The 20,673-nt window shown below is 51.1% G+C and overlaps 1 protein-coding gene across 1 annotated transcript; it reads right to left on the bottom strand.

The window, feature by feature from the left end:
• Positions 1-1,127: 1,127 nt before the first annotated feature.
• Positions 1,128-5,419, bottom strand: Tmem92 (transmembrane protein 92). The gene is made up of 5 exons (XM_042054872.1): positions 5,333-5,419; positions 2,831-3,015; positions 1,695-1,844; positions 1,361-1,556; positions 1,128-1,214 (listed from the first exon to the last, which is right to left on the bottom strand). The coding sequence occupies exons 1-5, from the start codon at positions 5,417-5,419 to the stop codon at positions 1,128-1,130; spliced, it is 705 nt and encodes a 234-aa protein (XP_041910806.1).
• Between the last annotated feature and the right edge of the window lie 15,254 nt (positions 5,420-20,673).

The following is a 20,673-nucleotide window of genomic DNA, read 5'->3' as shown; positions in this document are numbered from 1 at the left end:
AGTCATAAAATAAGCTATCTCAGTCCCTGGTCTCTTCAGGCCACGCCACTGCTGCAGTCAATGACAAGCAGGTGACCTCCTCCTGCAGGTCAAACGTCAGCTGCGGGACTTCTCTAGTGTCTGAGGAGGAAGGCTGGCCTTGAGTCCACCACAGCACACATGGCGAAGTGGAGGATGAGGTGGAGGTACCTAGCTTCCCTGCCAAATCTCAAGCATTGGCACCAGGACCTACCTAGCTTCGCTGCCCCAACTGAGGGTGAGTCAGAGAGCTCCAAGCTGTGCCCCACGCAGGCCCTGCAAGGACTGAGTTCTGTTCAGCTCCTCAGCCACAGGACAGATTTTCCCCATTAGGGGTTTAATTGTAGGTGGGGCTAAACCTGGGCTCAGAGTAGAGTGGGGTCTGCCACCCCTCTCCCTCCAGATTCCAGGAGAGGATCTGGAAGGACACATTCTGTAGGCTTCCCTCCACAGATGTCTAACCATATCTCCGGGCTCCCTCCCCACCCTACCTTCTAGAGGCCTGTTTTCTGGATGCTACCACCCTTAAGAGTCCCATGTTTATCAAGTTCTAATCTCCCAGAAAGCAGAAGAGACCAGGACACGGGGGAGCTCTCCAGTCCATTTCTTTAGTACCCGCAAGCCCCAGGGATCTTAAAGTCAAAGCACTCATTCACAGCTTGGATGCATAGTCCTCCCAGGTGGCCAGTGCCATTGGAAGGAGTTGATTGGAGTTTGGCCTCTGAGCTCATCTCCATCACTACTTCCCAGCCAGAGAAAGAGCAGTCAGTGAAACTTTAGCAAGGATTTGTGCGTGGCTATGGAGGTGCACAGTGGGAGGCCTGTCTGTGCAGGCATTGTTGGAAGGTGGCTCGGAGTCCATGCAGTTCAGTCTTCAATCTCCTCCAGGCACAGAAGTATACTTCTGTAGGACGGCAGAGCGAGCTGTCCAGTCAAGATCTGCATTCCGCCAGTAATGATCTCCCTGCACCCCACGGCAGGCACCCTCAATCTTTAGCTTGGGAGTTGGGACAGAGACTATGGCTCCAGCTCAGCTCCCACAACGAAAGTCATTCCAGAGTCTCCGAAGTCCTGGGCTTGATCCAAGAAGTTTGCGGGGGTGAGGTAGCTCAAAAGGCTGTGCTTCTCACTTGGCCAACAGGGGCCTCAAGGCTGTAGGGAGGAGGTGGTTCTGTGGGAGTTGACTTCGGAACAACCTGCCGGGGAAAAAGTGTGTACTGGGTTTGCTTCGGGCCTGAGTAAGGCACGACAAAGTCGGTTGGCAGCCCTCCCCAATCCATTACTTCAACAAGTTGGTTAGGGAGCCGTGAAACCAGTTAGGCATTGGGACAGAAAGACCCACCTGATTATAGGGTGGTGGGGGATCCAAGTTGGTGACCCAGATCATAGTCTCTAGCGGGGCATTGGAAGGTGGTTCTGGAGGTGTCTGATGATTCGCTCTGAGGCTCTGCTGTGGTCTACACGCAGGACAAATGTGTCTCGCCACGCCGCAGATGCACAGGAGAGGTAGCATGACCATGAAAATGATGAACAAGACCCTGGGGAGCGGATAACATCTCCCTGAGTGCCTGGACCACTCCCCCTTGCCGCATCCTCTCCATCACCCACCCCCATTCTATTTTTGGTGGACCCAGCGCTCTGTGAATAGTGCCCAGAAAGGCTGACCCTGGGCTTACATGAAGGGTTCACTTGAAAGATCCAATATCTTTTTTTCTAGGCAGCATCCACGGTCACAGCATCTGAATCCTTTGGGGCAGCTTCTGGTCAAGAGAGATAGGGATGGGGAGACATTGATGATACCATAAAGTGTCAGATCAAAGGGTGACCTTGTTTCCCCAGACACCAATGCTCAGGTTGCAAGCCACCCTTAGTGGGTATGGGGTACAGATCTGTCCTGGGTTTACTGGCAGGAACTGGGGGCCTAGACTTGAGACCTAAGTTTAATGGGTATACCATTGTTCCTCAGGCAGAATGATCATACTACTAACTTTACAGGGCAGGCATGGGGCTCAAGTGTGGGTTTGCTCTTTTGACTCACCCTCCAGGCAAGAAAGGTTGGGGATTAACAGCAGCCAGAGCTGCTCCAGTCATGCAGCTCCCAAGGTTGGAAGGTGGGAGAGGGGCTATGGTTTCAACAAAAGTAGGTTGAATGAGGAGGTGTCTGTCTCCTTATCCAGGCATAATCTGAGCACACACCACTCCCTCTACCCCAAGCCTTGACTGACAACTATAGCCCAAGTCTGATACTTACATGGTGGTACATTTCATTACCTGTGGGAGGAGAAAAAAAACAGCAAAAGTCAGAAAACAGTTCAAAAACTGGGCGTTGGGTCTTTAGACTGCTTGCCCAGTATACACTTAGGTGTTGGGTTCAGTTTCCAGCAATGACAATAAATCGAGTGTGCATAAACCAGCAATAGTGGTACATGTCCAAAATCCCAGAACCCAAGAAGGCAGGAGAAGCATCCAAGGCTACATAGCCAGTGTGAGGCCAGAGTGGGATTCAAGAGACCCTGTTTCAAAAAGAATGGGAGGCTGGTCTCAGACACTGCTCCATCCGGACATCTCAGGCAGTGGGTCTCAGACTCTGTCTCTCCTTCCCTCCAGCTCCATGTTCAGGGTTAATGATTAGAGCCTGCCTCTGCCTTCTGAGTGCTGGGATTAAATAAAGGCATGCACTACCATGCCTCGCTCCTTCACCCCCTTTTTATGAGACAAGTGGGGCTTCACTGTATAGCCCTAGCTAGCCTGGAATTCAGAGATCTACCTGCCTATCTCCAGACTGCTGGATTAAAGGTGTGGACCATTATACCTGGCTCCCAGCTGATTCCCCCTGCCACACACAGTTGGGGATTGGCCCAGGAAGCCACCTTTAGTGGATGCCTGGCTCCAGAAAACGCCAGAAAGCAACCCAAGCTCCTCCCCCTTTGCACCCCACGTCCCAGGTAGAGAGATCTCTAAAGAGTTCCCTAAACTGGCCCATTCATCCACAGGTCCCTGCATGGGGAGATTCAGGGCCTCCATACAGAAATCCACCCTGTTGATAGCTCTACTGTGTCTAAGCTCATCTCTTAGGTGTCCTCAAGGAATTTACCTCTCTGGCCACCTCACTTAAAATGACAACCATTGCCAGCCATGGCAGTCCTTGCCTTTAATCCCAGCACACCAAAGGCAGAGGTGGGTGGATTTTGATGCCAGCTTTGTCTACATAGCAATTTCTAGGGCAGCCAGGGTTAGACCCTGTCTCAACAAATAAAGAATAGAAAGCCAGCCAGCTTTTGGCTTTGCTAAGGATCAGTACAATAGCATCTCATGGGCTGAGTGAAGACAAGGGCACCAGTGACAGTCACCCCTGGGAACCATTCCCTCTCTCCAAGCTCACAGGAGCACTGTTGTTTAGCGAGAACAGGTATAGGAAGTTAAAGACACAGCAAGGGAAGCCAGGTGGTGTGGCGCACGCCTTTAATCCCAGCACTTGGGAGGCAGAGCCAGGCGGATCTCTGAGTTCAAAGCCAGCTTGGTCAACAAAGCGAGTTTCAGGACAGCCAAAAACAAAAACACAACACAGTCAAGGGGCCCAGGAACTCAGTCACATCCCCTGCTCTTCCAAACATCAGACTCTCCCCTCTTCCTGTACTACATTTTTTTTTTTTTTTTTTTTTTGAGACAAGGTTTCTCTTTGTAACCCTGGTAGTCCGGGAACTAGTGCTATAGCAGACTGGCCTTGAACTCAGAGTTTGGCCCACCCGCCTCTGTGCCCTGAGGGCTAGGATTAAAGGCTTGAGTAACTACTGCCAGCACCTTGTTTCCGTAGGCAGTTTAAGCAGTGGTCACACCCACCTTAATTCCAATCCACTTTTGGTTCCAGGGCTGGGGTAGCAAAGTCAGACCTCTGCTGAGTTCAAGGTCAGCCTAATCTGTGTGTTGATGAACTATGTAAGAATTTAAAAAGTAGTGGTTTAATAGGAAAGTTAATAAACTGAACCAGAGCTGGGCAGTGGTGACGCACATCTTCAATCCCAGCACTCGGGAGGCAGAGGCAAGTGGATCTCTATGAGTTCGAGGCCAGCCTGGTCTATAAGAGCTAGTTCCAGGACAGGTTCTAAAACTACAGCGAAACCCTGTCTCAAAAAACCAAAATAAATAAATAAACTGAACCAGATCAGGTGGTGGTGGCACACGCCTTTGATCCCAGGACTCTGGGGGCAGAGGTAGGCGAATCTCGTGGTCTACAGAGGACTGGCTCCATAGCTACTGAGAAACCCTGGGGGAGATGGGGAATGGACGAAGACACACAAACCTGAACCAGGACTATCCCCTTCCCATCTTAACCAGGGAGTGGTTTGATATGGGATGGTTAGGAGCCCGAGTTTTAGTTAGCATAGAATGGGATTTAACGTGGGGTATATTAGCTTTTACTGGGGGGAGACTGACAATGCCTATACTTGGGACTGCAGAGAGGGGTCAACAAAGGAGGCTGGTGTCCAAAAGTGAAAAGAATGCCTTGAACCTGGGTTCACGCGTGTCTTTGGACGGAGAGCTTCAATTCCAAACATCCGGTTAACTGCTCTGAGGAGCAGGCTTGGGTCTTCACCCCTAACCCCCAACCCAACAGATTCTCAACTAAGATTGTAAATTATTAATTTTTAAGGCAGAGGCAGGCAGATCTCTGAGTACGAGGCCAGCCTGGTCTAGAGAGTACCAGACAGCCAAAGCTACCCAGAAAAACCTTGTCTCGAAAAACAAAACAAAGACTTATTTGACCACCTCTCAGTTTGCAGGAACTCCAAGATACTAAGAGAAACAAGAGTTTGGGGCAGCCCTCAAAACCTTGCCTGCTTGGATCACAAGCCAGAAGCCACCCAGCCCAGGTCAAGGAAGTCAGGAGTCCTCTGAGGACAAGCGTGAACGAATCAAGAGCCTCCTCTTCCCTAGTACACTTATGAAAAGTCCCAGAGAGGGCTGATATACTCCCCCAAGGTATATTCTCCAGTCACGGAGAACAGGGAAGGAGAGCCACTTAGCCCAGACACATGAGACCTCAGGTTCCTCAGCCGTACACAGAGAAGCTAATAAGACAAGCCACGACAAAAACGAGGGTCAAAATTCCCACTCAGGGCTGTGGGTGGAGTCAGATCCACTAAAAACACAACTCGACCAAGTCTAGCGACCCAGGTTTTCCCAGAGCCTCCCTCCGAGGTCCCTACCTCCACATTCCCCAAGCAAAACAGAAAGGAAGTTGCTAATTGCCAGTGGTTACAAGGAACTCCCGCCAAGGTAATGCAGGGAGAAAAGGCTCAGAAGTCTTGCTTACCTCGTTGGCGCTTACACATTGGAGATTGGTGGAGAGTAGGCCGAAGAGCAGGGTGAAAATGAAGCCCGGGACCCAGGCGTCCGGCATCCTGGCAAGGGGTCACTGAGCTTCCGTGTGCAGGGAACGACCTTTCCAACTTCCCTCCACCTCTGGGGCCCAATCTCGGAGTGAGGGCGGAGTTAACACACCTGAGTTGGGCCAGACTAAGGCTTCCAGTCCGAGCTCAGGGAATAGAAGTGGAGAGGAGCTGAATTTGCTCGAGTCTGAGGAACTGGGAGGTGGGAGCCGCTAATTTAACCACTTTGTAAGCCGGATGTAGCAGAGCACTATGGGAATCCCTCTTCTGGGCTGCATTTAAGTAGTTAGAGCAGGGCGTGGTGACACCAACCTTTAATCCCACCGTCAGAAAATCTCAGTAAGTTCAAAGTCAGTATGATTTAACCTAATGAAATCCAGGCCGGCCAGCATTAAATAATAATAATAATAATAATAATAATAATAATGGTAGAAGCAGCAACACTAATAATATAATAATAGTAATAAAGAAGTAATAAAGAAACCGGGTGGTGGTGGCACACACCTTTAATCCCAGCATCTGGGAGGTGGAGGCAGGTGGATCTTTGTGAGTTCAAGATCAGTTTGGTCTACAAAGCAAGTTTCAGGACAGCCAGAGTAACAGAAAAACCCAGTCTCAAAAAAAAAAAAAAAAAAAAAAAAAAAAAACCAACCAAACAAACAAACAAACAAAAAACAAACCAAAAACCAACAAGAAGAAGAAAGGAAGGAAGGAAGGAAGGAAAACGAATATGGGGCAGGGGCAGTCTGGGAAGATGCCGATGACTCCGGGGTTAAGAGCACTTGTCCTTGGACCTAGGTTGGGTTTCCAGCATCTACATACACGGTGGCTCACAAGCATCAGAATTATAGTTCCAGGAGATGACACCTACTTCTGAACTCTAAGGGCACCAGGCATGCACATGGTGGGATACATATACGCAATAAAATACGCACAGAAGATGAAACAAATAAATCTTAAACAAAAACAAAGGAAATAAACAGGACCAGCAGATGGTTCAGTGGGTAAAGGGGCTTACTGCCAACCCTGAAAAACCTGAATTTTTTTTTTTTTTTTTTTTTTTTTTTTTTGGTTTTCGAGACAGGGTTTCCCTGTAGTTTCTAGAGCCTGTCCTGGAACTAGCTCTTGTAGACCAGGCTGGCCTCGAACTCAGAGATCCGCCTGCCTCTGCCTCCCGAGTGCTGGGATTAAAGGCGTGCGCCACCACCGCCCGGCCTGAATTTTTCTTTTTAAAGACAGGGTTTCTCTACATAGCCTTGGCTGGTCTTGAACTCAGAGATCCACCTGCCTCTGTCCCCCAGTGCTAGAATTAAAGATGTGCACCACCCCCCCCCCCCGAACAAAAATATCTTTAAAATAAAAAATTTGAGTGATCAGCTCAAGACTGCTGAATTATGCCTTGCCCCACCCCTCATCTCACATGAAAGGCGGGATGCTGTTCCTGAGATGAGAAAGGCATGCAAAGGGAAGAAGGCAGATATTTCAGAAAGTCAGGCCAAGGAACAAGAGGGATACTGGTGGCGGCGGTGGTGGCGGTGGGGGTGGTCATATAAACTATGAAGGTCCTTTGTGTTTTGCCCAAGGAGAGAGGAAAAGGCATCTGGGCTGGGGAGGGAAAACCCTAGCACGCATCCACACGGTACTGGAACGTTAATGTCCCCCCCCCCCCCCTTGCAACTTTGTGGGAAGTTGCTGGTACATTTCCTTTCAATTAAAGGTAAATTGAGGCTAAGGACTTAATTACTAAGTACTTAATGCGGAAACCGAGGCTACGGACTTGTCTATTGTGATCAAAAAGCCTATAGCTCTAAATCGGGTGTGATTCCTGGAAGGACTCAGGCGGTCAGAGTCGGGCCGCCAGGTGGCAGCATCGCCCAGGGCCGAGGTGCACGCAGGGACCTGGGACTTGATCTGAGAGGCCTCTGGCCAGAAAGCAGGTAGACAAGTGTATGCGTGACAACTGTCAAGGGTGGAAGAGAGATGTGTAGCGGCCGAGCCCAGGGAAGAGGAGCACTGAGGTGGTGGCTGGGACGCAGCCTGGTCTGGGGACGCAGGAAGGTCACTTTGGGAGGCTTTGGTGTGGTTGCATCCCCTGCTACGGGGTCCACTCTGACTGGGCCACTGGGAAACAGCTGGCTTCTTGGAGCCCTCCCCCGCCTTCTGATCCCCGTTTTCTCTTCATACTGAAAGACTCTCTAAACCTCACCTTTTCTTCCAGTCTCCATTTTCCGATTTCAGTATTTTGCCACATCTCTAAAGGTATCAATTTGGGCGCTTCCGTTTTCCTGCTCTTGTTCTCCTCCGTCACCACTGTGGGTCCCTGGAGGAAAGGGACTTGTGGTTTTGTTTTGTTTTGTTTTGTTTTGTTTTTTTCTGCATTCTTTTGACTGCTTTGGTCCTGCACTCCCCCCCCCCCCCTTCTGACGCCCAGGGACCCTCCAACTCGCTCTTTCTCCTCCAAGGAATAGGTCTCTGGTCTCTCTCCCACTTTCTGCCTCTGTTTCTCATTATCCCTTGGCTCTTTCTACTTCTTAAAAACAGAACCTTCCAGGACTAAGCCAAGTGCAATTGGGATCTGGCCCCAGAAAATCTTTCCCTCTCCATTCGCAGCCTTTGGTGACTGAGTCTGGGGAGAGAGATGAGAAGGAGTAAGCCTCTTGCTGCCTGCCTCCACTTCCCACTTCTGCAGCAGTTAGTTTAGGAGCCTTACTAGTGCCCCCTGGCCCCAGGCAAGGAGGAACAACACTCATACCTCTGCCTCTTGAGTGAAATTGTTGCTAACTTTGACTTCTGATCCTCCTGCGCCTACCCAAGCCCCAGTGTCTCTCAGCATCCATGTCCTGAGATATACTTCTGTTGCCCGTTCATTCCCTGCTACCCTGCCAAACGTCCAGGCTTGGAGCCTGTAGAATTATGCCTCAGGGAAGAGGAGAAGACTCCAGGGACAGGGGGTATCCTGTAGTGGGGGGGGGGGATGAGGTGGGGCTGGAGAACTGAAGGGAAGTGGCTTGTGCCAGTGGCCCGAGGGGTAGAATGAAGCTGGTGTCATTTACTTCTGGGTTTCTGGCATCCACTTTACCCAGATCTATTGTTGCCAAAAGAAAAGAAACTAGCACTGGGGGACAGAGGCAGGTGGATCTCTGAGTTCAAGACCAGCCAAGGCTATATAGAGAAACCCTGTCTTAAAAAAAAAAAAAATTCAGGCCGGGCGGTGGTGGCGCACGCCTTTAATCCCAGCACTCGGGAGGCAGAGGCAGGCGGATCTCTGAGTTCGAGGCCAGCCTGGTCTACAAGAGCTAGTTCCAGGACAGGCTCTAGAAACTATAGGGAAACCCTGTCTTGAAAAATCAAAAAAAGAAAAGAAAAGAAACAACAACAACAACAAAAAAGAGACACCCAATTAAAGTTGCATTTAGGTAATATTAAAATTTATTTGTAATGTGAAATTCAAAGTTACCTAAATAATCTTTTTTTTTTTTCAAGACATGGTTTCTCTGTGTAGCCCTGGATGTCCTGAAACCCACTCTATAGATAGAGTTTCTGATCTCAAACTCAGAAACCTGCCTGCCTCTGCTCCCCAAGTGTTGGGATTAAAGGCTACCATGGCCCCCAATAAATAAATTCAAAGTGTCTTGGATTTTGCTTGGTAAGCCTGTGCCTGCTCACATTTAAAATGTCACAGGAGTAGACATTGGGGAGCAGCTGCTCCCTCTTCTTCCCTTCATCATCTAAAAGGAGAAAGTGTGGTCCCCAGACTTTCATCAGGCAGAGTCCAACGGGTCCCTAGAAATTGCTTCTGGCCTCCATAATACCAAATTGCCCCTCTGTGTCCCTTTCTGAAGATAGGGAGGATGTTGGGAATTCCTGCAAGGGACAAGTGCCCAAGGCTCTTGCCAGCATCCACTAAGACTCAGAGGCTCAGCAGTCTGGTAGATGAAGTCAGGTATGAAGCTCAGTGGAGAGTTGGCTTTTTTTCTTTGTTTGTTTTGGGTTATTGAGGCAGGGTTTTTCCTCTGTGTAGCCCTGGTTGTCCTGGAACTTGCCTTATAGACCAGGCTGTCCTCGAATTCACCAAGTTCACCTGCCTCTGCCTCCAGAGTGCTGGGATTAAAGGCGTGTGCCACCACCATAACAGTGAGAACTGTCTTTTTGCTTGTTTGATTTTTTGTTTGTTTGTTTCTTCGAGACAGGGTCGCTCTGTAGCTTTGGAGCCTGTCCTGGAACTCACTCTGTAGATCAGGCTGGCCTCGAACTCACAGAGATCCACCTGCCTCTGCCTCCCGGGAGCTGGAATTAAAGGTGTGTGCTGCCACTGCCCAGCATGAAAGTTGTTTAGAGAGACAGGAGTCCTGTTTAAGGACTGTTTCCCCACCCCCCAATCCCACCCCCAATCCCACCCAGTGAGCTGGCAATGAGGGTGGCATGTGCATGCAGACAGGCACCGACAGACTCTTGCCTGCAGGGAACCAGAGGCAGGAAGATCCAGAGACCTTCTGAAATCTCTGTGACTCTCTGGATTCCACACCAGATTCCAGCTGGGGTTTCCCAACATGGGTAAAGTCCCCATGCTCCCTTCATGTCCACTCTTTTCCAGGCCATTTGCTGAAGAAGGAGTTGATTGTCTGTGGGCCCTCGTAGGGCCTGGCTGAAAGGGCCTGGAGGTCAGCTGGTCTCCCACGCTTTCTCAGAGAAGGCAGCTGGAGCCCAGAGGCCAGGAAGGCCAACTCACAGAGGACATGGGGGCTGAATCACCATTACAACCAGGCAGGTTTTGAGACCCCACACACAGCTCAAGTGGCTACATCTCAGCCAGGGGAGCCATAAATCTCTTGGAGGAACACTGCTGGGGATTGGGGGAAGGAGTCCTTGCCTATACCTGCCTCGCTGACCCTGGGGAGGAAGAGCTAGGTTGTGTCCTGTTTCATCCCTTGATATCCTAGTATTCGTGGCGACTTGACTCTTCTGGAGCTCTGCCTATAGGGGCAGTATTGTGTTATTTTAGCAAATACACCATTTGTGGTCTGCTGTGTGATGGTAGGCTCTCTCTAAATTCATTTGCAAAGGGAGGACCAACGAATCAGAGAACAGCGTGACACACAGACTGTAGAGTGGATGGCCTGAGCTACTCAGTGACACTAAGGGGTCCTATGCAAATCAAAACACAGCCTACTTCTCCTACTGCCTCACGCACAAGCTGGGCAGGCACAGGCAAGGTCTCCCCTCCCCCACTCCCAATTGCTCGGTGTCTGGCATACAGCAGATGGCAAATAAACACTACCTGTGGTTTTTGTTGTTTGCTTGCTTTTGTTTTGTTTTAGAGACAGGATCCCTCTGGGTACTCTGGCTGTCCTGGAACTCACCTTTTAGTCCAGGCTGACCTCAAAGATCTGCCTGCCTCTGCCTCTCAAGTGCTGAGATTAAAAATGCATGCCACCACTGCCAGGCTGAGCTGGTTGTTGTTTTGTGACAGAATGAGGTACCCAGGGATTAAGAAGGCTCTTGTCTCTTTTCAAAGCAGCTGTCACTCTGCCCCTCTTAAAGGGCTGCAGGTGCAAGCACCGCTATACCCGAATGCCTGGCTCAGCAGCCCCCTCTACTGTTCAGTACATGATCTGCACCCAACTTAAGGTCAGTTAGAAGGGGTAGGGCAGTGACCTGCTTGGAAGGATGATTGGTATTGACCACTCTCCACATGTGACATTGGGAGAGCCCTGAGGACGCTCTTTCTCTCTCTCTCTGTCCTCCTCTCTCTCTCTCCTCCTCTCTCCTCTCTCTCTCATCTCTCTCTCTCTCTCTCTCTCTCGTCCTCTCTCTCTCCTCTCCCTTTCCCTTCTTCTTCCTTCTTTTCTTTTTTTTTTTTCTCGTGTGTGTGTGTGTGGGGGGGTCTTTTCAGAACACTGGTTGTCCTGGAACTCACAATGTGGACCAGGCTGAACTCACAGAGATCACCTTAACTCTGTCTTCTGATTAAAGGGGTGCACCATCAATGAGACCCAAGAAAATTTTTCTCTTTCTAGGTTGCTCCCTCCTTCCAATCCCTCATGGGTCCCTGGAGAGCTCTCAGGGACTGGGGGCTATCACAGTTGTCCCCTGTGAGATGCCGTGAAGCCTTGCTCTTTAGGGACATCACAGTCACCTTCCATAAGGTCTTTAGCTTGGGCTCCATTGGCTCCGATGGAGCATGCTTCTCTCTTGCTCTCTCATCTTCAGGAGCTCCAACTGTCACTTGCATAAAGTTCCAGCAGGAGGACCTTCAGGGCGGCCATACCTGTCCCTCATCCAATGTGCGCTCTCTCTCTGCCTCGCTGCCACATTCTAGAGACCTTCACCCCACTCTCTCCATTTCTCTGCGGGCCTTAGCCTAGGTCACTTCCCACCTGGAATATCTTCCATGCACTTCTCTGAAGCCCAATGAATTCTTATCACTTCCCCCAGAACGCATTCTTAGTAAAGATGTATCTTCTTGGAAAAGTGGTTCTCAGTGCCCTCTCCACCCTCTCTAGGGGCCTCTCCCTTCTCTCTTGAAGACGTGTGGACATGTCCTCATGTTCCCACCAGGCTGCAGTGACCCAGCCAGCTCTGATTCAGCCTTCATTCCCCATGGTGCTTTGTTCCAAGTAAACAGAGGCTGTGTTGTCCGAGGGGAAGCTGGTTGGAGCCTCCAGGGTCAGAGTTGGGTTTCTCTAAGGAGAAATTTGTTGCCAAAGTCCTTGGTAAAGGGCCTTGGGTTAGGGAGCTTCAGACTGACCCTACTTGCTTTTCGCTTGGGGATATCTGCTTTTTTTTGCTTTCTGTCCCCCAATAGTATGCTGAAGCTTATGCATCCTTCTCCTAGCAAGATTACACCCCGGAATTGAGCTACTCTGGGAGTGCATGGGGGTAGGGTCAACTGCTGACCTACCTTCTAGGAGGGGCAAAGAGCAGCGGGGGTTCTGCCAGTGGGACCAGGGTCTTTGTCTTCTTCCCAACATTCTTTGACTATGGAAGTCATCCAGCCCTTCCTCCTGAGTGATAGACATGGGGGTTGGTTAAGTGACATCTGGAGTTGACCCCAAGTCGGAGCTGCCAATCTGTTGGCCAAGATGCAGAGGGAGGGTGAGCACCTGACAATTAACGGTACAGGGAGCTTATTACCCTAATGACTGGGTTGGAGGGTCTCTACTAATGCTCACCTTCCCCAAGGCTTAACAGAGACAAAGAAATGGCATTTGGGAACCATTATACTTCCAAAGTGCAGGTTTCCGGGGCCCAGACCAGAGGTGGGGGGGGGCAGCTCCAGGAAGTGGGGGGGGGCTGGTGGCAGGAGAGGAGACTGTTGAACTAATGGACTATAGCTGTCTGGGGTGGAAAATGAAACAGAACCACCATGATGCAGACTGGAGAGGCTGAGCAAAAACTGGGTTGAGGGTCTGGAGGCCCCCAGTCTACTCTCTCTGGGGCTCCATCCACCAGGCTCCCCAGTATGGTTTCTCTGCCCTCCCTGTTTATTCCTTGTGATGGGCGCCTCGAACCACAAAGAAGCAAAGAATTTGTGACTCCTGGGTCCTTCACTTTCCAATTCTATTCTTATCCCTTGAAAGAGGCTTCTACTGTACCCTGTCTGTGCATAATCTTTCGTCCAGCGATCCATGATGTGACGGGGCTTGCGGTTACATTTACAGAAATCTCCCAGCCCCAAAGAAGCTGGGGGCTACTCTGAGGACGGACACATTGAAGGGAGAGCCTCTTAATGGTCTGGGGCTGCGGATTAAGTTTGGACACGGGGACAGCCTGGGAACATCCCGGAAGGAAGCAGGGAAGGCAAAAGAAAAAAAAAATGAGAGCGAGAGGGGCGGGGGAAGGAGGTGGGTGGAGAGCGCATTCTTCCTGCGATCCTGGACTCGCAAAGCAGCCACATCATCTGGCTCCCAGTTGAGGACAGACTTGGCTCCAGTCGTGTGCACGCACACATGTGACGGCGCGTGCGTCCGAGTACATACGTGTGCACGTGCTGTATGCTCCCAGCCAGCGTCTGTGCTGACGTGGCCGCGCCCCTCACTCCAACCCAGCTTCTTTATCTCCAAGCTGGCTCCAGGATCCCGCCTCTCTGCAGTGGCCCTGTTAACGCCTCCCGCTCCCGTGTTAGCGCCTCAGGGCCCGACTCTCTCCCTCTGCCCCTTCGAGGCCCCCAGAGAGGCCCCGTGGCTCGCAGCCCAGTTCTCGCCGTCTGATTCTACTTCAGCTTTTATTTTTTTGATGCTGGGTTCTCCTTCTGTCTCCTAACCGCCCCCCTCCCCACCCTTGCCGTGTCTATATAGAAAGTGCAAGTTCCACCCAGTCCGTCACAGCTTAAGGGTCCTTTTCTTCCAAGCTGTGAATGAAATACTAGGGTGCAAAGTGACCTTTATCAACCTTCTCTGCCTGAAGAGTGGGTGTGGACCAGGGAGGCACATGCAGTGTAGGAAGAAAGTGTTCTAGGGACCAAAGCTAGGACTTTATGCTAACTTGTCCACCTCGTGGCACCAAAGCAGGTTTAAGGGGGCGGGGAATGTGGATAGAAATGTCCCCTCCAGTCTGCTGCTTCCAGTCTGGTTCGGCCTGCTGCTGCTGAGTGGGACAGGGTGGTCCTGTGTCCAGAGCCAGGTTGTCAGACATCCAGGACTGCAGGTTTCCTCTACTAAAGGGCCCCTTCCCTTTGGGCTTTGATGTGTCTGCTAGGTTAGTGGAGGATGTTTGGCTTAGGGCCTCTGGCCAGGATAAACTCCCTCTGCCTGCCCCTGCCTTCTGAGCCAAACCACTGCCTCCTTACTGCCAGGCTCCTGCCTCTCCCAGCCCTGGATCTGGGCTCCTCCAAGGCCACTTGCACAGTCTGTGCAAGCTGTGGACACTGAGCCACTGCTTACTGCTCCTGGGGAGAGGCCCTATGGGCTGGATGTCTTACCCTTACTCCATTCTGACCCTGGGTGCCTGCGTGCTGGGAGACCAGGCCACTTTTTTGGTGGGGGTGGGGTAGGAGGCCAGACCCTACTGCCTGGAGAGGACAGGGTAAGATACAGTGGGGAGACGGGGTGCCCCTGTGAGCTGCCTGAGTAGGTCGTATTGCCTCCAGATGGGTCAGCTCCAGATGTGGGGATGACTCACTCTGGATGGGGAGGGGTGGGCAGTCGATGTGGGGGTGTGGAACGGGGTGGTGTGAGACCCAAAGTCACTTCCAGCTGCTGCTCCCTGTCCCCTAGAGCAACCCCCCAACTTCACTGCTAGTCAAGTGAGAGCTACCCCAATGTGCAACTTTGCACATCCCAATACATGCTCAGAGAGAGAAGAGAGAGCCTCTGGAAAGGGGACCACCAGGGAACAGAGAAGGAGACGAGGTGGTGCTCAAGGAACTGGAAAGGGGAAATGGGGGAGGGGAGGGAGCATTGGGAAGGGAAAGGGCTGGGAGAATTCCAGGGCAAACATGGTGGCCTCCCTTGGACCTGTTTCAGAACTGTGCCACTGGGAGGAGGGTACAAAGGAGTAAATATTTGGGTGAGGGAGTGTGGGTATGAGTGGCTTCATGGCTACAATGGAGGGGCCATGCTGGATGAAGACCTTGTATCTTCTGGAGTTTGTGAGCTTTCGTGTTGCTGGGGAAATGTTCTGTATATTATGAATGGCAGGATGGAGGAGCAGAATCTTGGTCCATATGATGAAGAAGAAACAGGAAGACAGTGTGTCTGTAGTCACTGGCTTTAGTGGGCAGAGGGTTGCAACAAATGTGTCTAAGCCAAAAGTCACAGTACCAAGCATTGAGGGTGGACTCTGGGGAGTGAGAGGCAGACAGAGGTTGCTGGTACCCTAGACCAAGGCTCCAAAGACCTAGGCTCCCCAGGCAGCATCCAGCCTCCTGGTGATCTGTCCAGTCAGGTAACCAAGGTTTGAGGTGGACACACTATGCACTGCAATGCTGGTGTGCCGTACCTGGGTACAGTTCTGCCTCTCCTCCTGCCTCTACAAAACTGCTGTCCTGGGCTCCTCTTTGACTTCCAGGTGGGTCTGCAGACAGAGCTGCCAGCCGCTCCCTGGAGAGGGCCACCTGTGCCAACCACCCAGGGCCAGGGTAAACAGGGCACTAAGTGTCTGGGCGGGTGCCTGGCAGGCTGGGCACTGACTTTTTACACAGAGCTCTGCCCCAGCCTGACCGGGCTGTATCCTCTCACCAAATGACAGGTCTGAGGCCCCAGGCCCATAAATTGTGTTTTCTGGTTAAGTAGGGGAGACATAGGGGCTGTCAAGCAAACGGATAATCAAGCTTAATAGGAAGAAAAGATGTCACCTTCTGGGGGTGTATTTGCGGTCACTGTCTCCCTTGATGTAGGGGTTCTGGCTCCTCAAAGGGGTCATGGTCGAATCCTCTAGTCGTCCAATAAATGCCCACTCTCAGCATACCCTCACACATTTGTAGATTCACCCTGAATCCACACTCAGCACCCCCGCTTCTCTTCCAGTATTGCTCAGTTTTGCCGTGAGCATACTCACCGTTGGTGGCTGAGATCCTGCCAGTCACGGTCCCACTTTTTACAGTGAGGGGATGAAACTCAGAGAGTTTGAGCCCCATCTCCTGAATCACCCGCATGAGGCATGAACTTAGGTGTGTGCATGCTTCTCTACACCCCATGATGCCACCGCCTGGTCCCACTGGTCCCCAGTCTCTGTCCTATCACACCCAGTCCATCACATGGCCTGGAAGAGGTTCCTTGAGCTTGCCTTGCCTCTGAGATCCCTCATGTTCCTCTCTGCCCTTCAGGATGGGTACCAACTCCCATATCACAGGGCAGCTCTTAAGGGAGAGCAGGGGGAGTTGAGGCTGGATCTGGAGGAGTTAGACCTGTGAGGGCAGAAAGGAGGGACACTTAACAGGATTCGAGATGCCTACAACAGAGGGAATGGAAGCTCTAGGCAGGCTGGGGAGAACAGGAGGAACTCCACCACTCCTCAGCCCTCAAGAACGGGAGAGGTACTGACCCCGTTTGCCCAAGGCTAGAGAGACAGTGAAGGACTGAGGGGAGAGGCCTCCTCTGGGCTGCCAGCGGACAGAGGCCCTTTACCCCTTTAAGCCCAGTGGTGCTCAGAGCAGGAGAGAGTGACCAGCAGCCATGGGCAGTCATCCAGGCCCATAGGTATTGTGAGGGCAGGGAGGAGCTGTTGCCAGCCGGGACTCTAGAAGCCCCCCTTGCTCCTTCCTCACTGTGTCATTATCCTGTTCTTCCAGGTCACACATGGGGATATCTCCCACCCCCATATCTTCTTGCCTTCTCCCTGGCAATGGAAAGGAGCTTTGTCCAGAGAGACCTCAGCTGAATCCATGATCTCAAAACAGTGATGCCAGCTTGGCCCTTCCTTTGCCCAGGACTCTTCAGAGCTCCCTTGAATCTAGGGTCCTTGGAGCCAGAATCCTGACATTGCCAGACGATGTGGGGAAGGATACAGTTAAATCTGTGACCGTGGCTGAAGTCAGATCACTGTGTGTGTGTGTGTGTGTGTGTGTGTGTGTGCAAGCGCACACACGCGCGCGTAAGTGCATGCATATGGTGTATATGTGTGAAGTCTCAGCACTCAAGGAACCTGGAGCCTGGGCCCCATTTCTGGAAGACCACCATGTGTTCAATGTGCCTGTCTGGGACTATCAAGATCTATCTCAAAGCCTGATGTTATCATTAACAGTGTCCTAAAGTATCCTGGTTAGGCCATAAATTATGCCTCAGCCCAGCAGACTGGTAGGGCATAACCCCCCATTCCCCAGGCCTCTGGGAAGAGCTGTGGAGCCTGCTTGGGCCTCACCCAAGCATAATAGGGCCAGACAGCAAAAAAGGGGAGCTGGAGCTATATAAATAAGTCTTTGGGGGTTGGGGAGGCCCTCAAGCATTGGGTAGAGCTGGGCTGCCTGCTGGAGAGGGAGGAAGAATTGTGGCTGCCCCCAAGCATCATATAATTTAGGATGTATTTTGGGCACTCTCTCCTAGCTCAGGGTGGGGCTGAGGTTAATTTAAGGGTTTAATGGATTGGGGAAGGAAGAGAGGGAAACCCTTCCATTCAGGCTGGTTGGCAATGGAGCTTCCTTCCCAAGATCTCTGCAACCTCCAGGGTCTCCTCTCCCCACCCTTGCCCTCCTGCCCCCTAGCACCTCTCCTTAACAAAGGGCTGTCCATCCCAACTCGTGAGGGTTTGGTTCTCAGGTCTCAGCCCTCCTTCCACCGCCAGGAACAGGAGCCCCTGGGGTTGGAGAGAAGCACTGGAGGCCAGGATGTTCTGGAAGGTTCTGAGATGTCTTAGCTCCTAGTCCAGCTCTTCTGCTATGTTCTTCCTGAACTAGGCTGGACACACCCTCTGACGGTGAAGTTGCAAGCTCAGCCTCTGTCCGAAGGAAGAGACCCTGCTGCAGAGGGGTGGAATGCAGATGGAAGGAATGGGGAATGGGCACAGGGTTTCCCTAATCAGATGGAATCGTCACAGGCCTGGTATTAGCCTAATGGGGGAAGGCACAGATTCTGTCTTTAGGGATTTTTTCATCCACAGGGCAGATAGACACAGGTCCAGTCTTCAAAGAGTAACTTCTATTGTTTTAGTTTGAGTTTTTACTCATTTTTGGCTTTAGGGTGTGTCTTCCAGCTGTAACTGAAATCTTGTATTCTGGGACCTTATTCTGTCTCTTAGAGTTTTTGACACTTTGCCTAGGCACAACACAGAAACACAATCAGAGAGTTTTCTGATAGACTGAATGAACTCAGAGGCAGCATCGGTTCCAAAAAGCCCTAGGGTAAGACTCTGCTGTGGCCAGGGAGAAAGCACGTGACCTGTGGCCTCTGGGCTGATGTGATATGACCCTTTCATCTTGCATCTTGCTGCCCCTCTGAACTGTGCTCCTGGGATCCCCACCCATCCCAAGCTCCAGTATCTTGCCCTGCTTCCCTAGCCATATCCTCCTTCCCTTTCTTCTCTCCTCTGCTGTAAAATCCTGCTGGTCCTTTCAAAACTCCGCCTTCACCTCCTCAGTTCCTAGGCTGCACTGGAAGCCTTCCTGGGGTCTCCCTTCTCATTCTGCAAGAGCTTGCAGTTCCTGCTTCTTCTTCTTTTAGGCTGAAGGCCCTGGAGCCCCACCCTTTTGGAGCTGCCTCAGAGCCTGGTACCTTGTAGAGGCTCATCTGGGCATGAGGCACTGAGGGAGCCAGGACCTGAGCCTGCTCCAGTAGTCTCCAGTGGAAGGTGTGTTTGTGGCTGTTGGGGGTGATTTCAGAGCCTGAGCAGATAGGGTGGAATGGGTGTCCCATAGAAAGGTTGAGCTTTCTAAGCAGGGACGAAAGAGAAAGGGTGACTAGGGAAGAGAGAGATGGGACCCTGAAGGGAGGTAATGGGGACAGGACCGGGGACAGAGAAAGGCAAAGACCTCTAGGTCACTAGACTGCATAAACTAGCTCAGACCCCTGAACGGGGGTTTTGGTGACACTGGTCATTCCTTGTTCAGCTCCTTTGTAGGCCATCTTTCCTGAGTCTGGGTAAGATAAAGTGGGTTTCCTCTTCCCTGGGTCTAGGCCAGCCTCCTTTCTGTATTTTCTCCGTGGTATCTGGAGCATCTAATGTCTTTAGAGGTCACTCTACTTGGGTACCCAAATTCATCTTTTTCACATACACTGCCTGACCTGACAGTCAAACCAGAAGACTGGAAGCCAATCTCAGGGTACTCTGGTCCTCATCCTTCTGCCATCAGTTTCCTTTTTCCACCTTGTTACCACAGGCTAGACCTGTCCATCATGGCCTGATACCTAGAATTCAGTTGGAACCTCCTAGGGGTCCACCCGTGCTGACCACCTTCATGCTATCCTCACACCTTACTTAAGCTGTATGGATTCTGTCTCCTCCTGGGCCTGGAAGTCACATATCCTTGGGAGCCTTTTCTGTGCTCTTCAGTCAAGATTGGGTCAAAAACCCCCTTCATGAGCTGCACCGTTCCCCCAACACAGCATATTGAATGAGTCTTGGTTTTCTGCACCTAAGAGCTCCACCAAGGCCCCAGTTAGGCCTGAGAGACCAAGCAGAACTTACATTATTGCTGACGAAACCTTCATTTAAGAAGGCAACAGATGGCTGCCCTCACAGGCAGGTCCAGGGTCTTGGGGGGACTAGAACAAGGAAGTCTTGGCAGGGGTAGTGACCTTGAGGCAGAGTTGAAGCTGTCTCATGCTGGCCCTGGAGAAGCTGACCTCCAGGGAACCAGTGGAGCTCCCCATCCCCACCTATACACCCAGGGACTGCTGTCTCAGGAAGGACCAGGGTTCCTTATCAGCCGCCACTGGCATTTTGAACAGTAGCCTGGAACTGAGTGAACCAGGGTGGAGCATGAGAGCATCTTACTCCTGCCCGCTCTGGGCCATGCTAGGGTGGGGCATGACTCCCAGAGTTGGCTACAACCTAGAGTGTTGAACTTGGGGAATCATTTTACTTTAAAAACTTTAAAGGGGAAGCCGGGTGGTGGTGGCGCACGCCTTTAATCCCAGCACTCGGGAGGCAGAGGCAGGCAGATCTCTGTGAGTTCGAGACCAGCCTGGTCTACAAGAGCTAGCTCCAGGACAGGCTCTAAAGCTGCAGAGAAACCCTGTCTCAAAAAACCAAAAAAAAAAAAAAAAAAAAAGAAACTTTAAAGGGGCAGGAGAAATGGTCCATTGGTTAAGAGTACTTGTCCTTACAGAAGGCCAGGGTTCGATTCCCAACTCCCACATGGTGGCTCATAACTGCCTATAACTCCTGTACCAGATCCTATGCTCTCTCTGACCTCTGTGGACACCAGACACACATAGGGTGCACATACTATATTCAGGCAAAACAAAACAAAACAAACAATAATCACTCACAAACATAAAAAATAGAATTTTTCAAAATTTAATTTTTATATACATTAAAAAACCTCCTAGGTACTTTACTTCTTAGCCCTTACTATGTCTTTGTTTGTTTGACTTTTTAAAAGATTTATTTTATTCTATATGTATGAGTATTTTATCTGCTTATATATAAGTGTACCATGGGAGTATCTGGTGCCCATGGATGTAAGGAGGTATCAGATCTCCTGGAAATGAAGTTGCAGGCAATTGTGAGCTGCCATGTGGGTGCTGGGAACCAAACCCACATCCTCTGGAAGAACTGTTAACCACTGAACCATCTCTCCATCCCTTTGCTTGATTTTTATTTTTTTATTAAATTGTATGTGTGTGTATATGTGTGTGTGCATGTGTGTGTGTATAAGTCAGAAGACAAC

This window comes from Arvicola amphibius, chromosome 4, assembly GCF_903992535.2.
Source record: "Arvicola amphibius chromosome 4, mArvAmp1.2, whole genome shotgun sequence".
In the NCBI taxonomy this organism is placed as follows: domain Eukaryota; kingdom Metazoa; phylum Chordata; class Mammalia; order Rodentia; family Cricetidae; genus Arvicola; species Arvicola amphibius.
Note: the sequence above shows the minus strand (reverse complement) of the source record. Positions and strands in the feature narration are given on the sequence as shown.

Bases quoted from the DNA above. Each gene is read 5' to 3' on its own strand.
- Tmem92 (XM_042054872.1), bottom strand. From the start codon at position 5,419: ATGCCGGACGCCTGGGTCCCGGGCTTCATTTTCACCCTGCTCTTCGGC. The intron at 3,016-5,332 runs GTAAGCAAGACT...CTCCCCATGCAG, and splicing joins AATGTGTAAGCGCCAACGAG to GGACCTGTGGATGAATGGGC. The intron at 1,215-1,360 runs GTGGGTCTTTCT...TTTCCCCGGCAG, and splicing joins CCCCACCACCCTATAATCAG to GTTGTTCCGAAGTCAACTCC.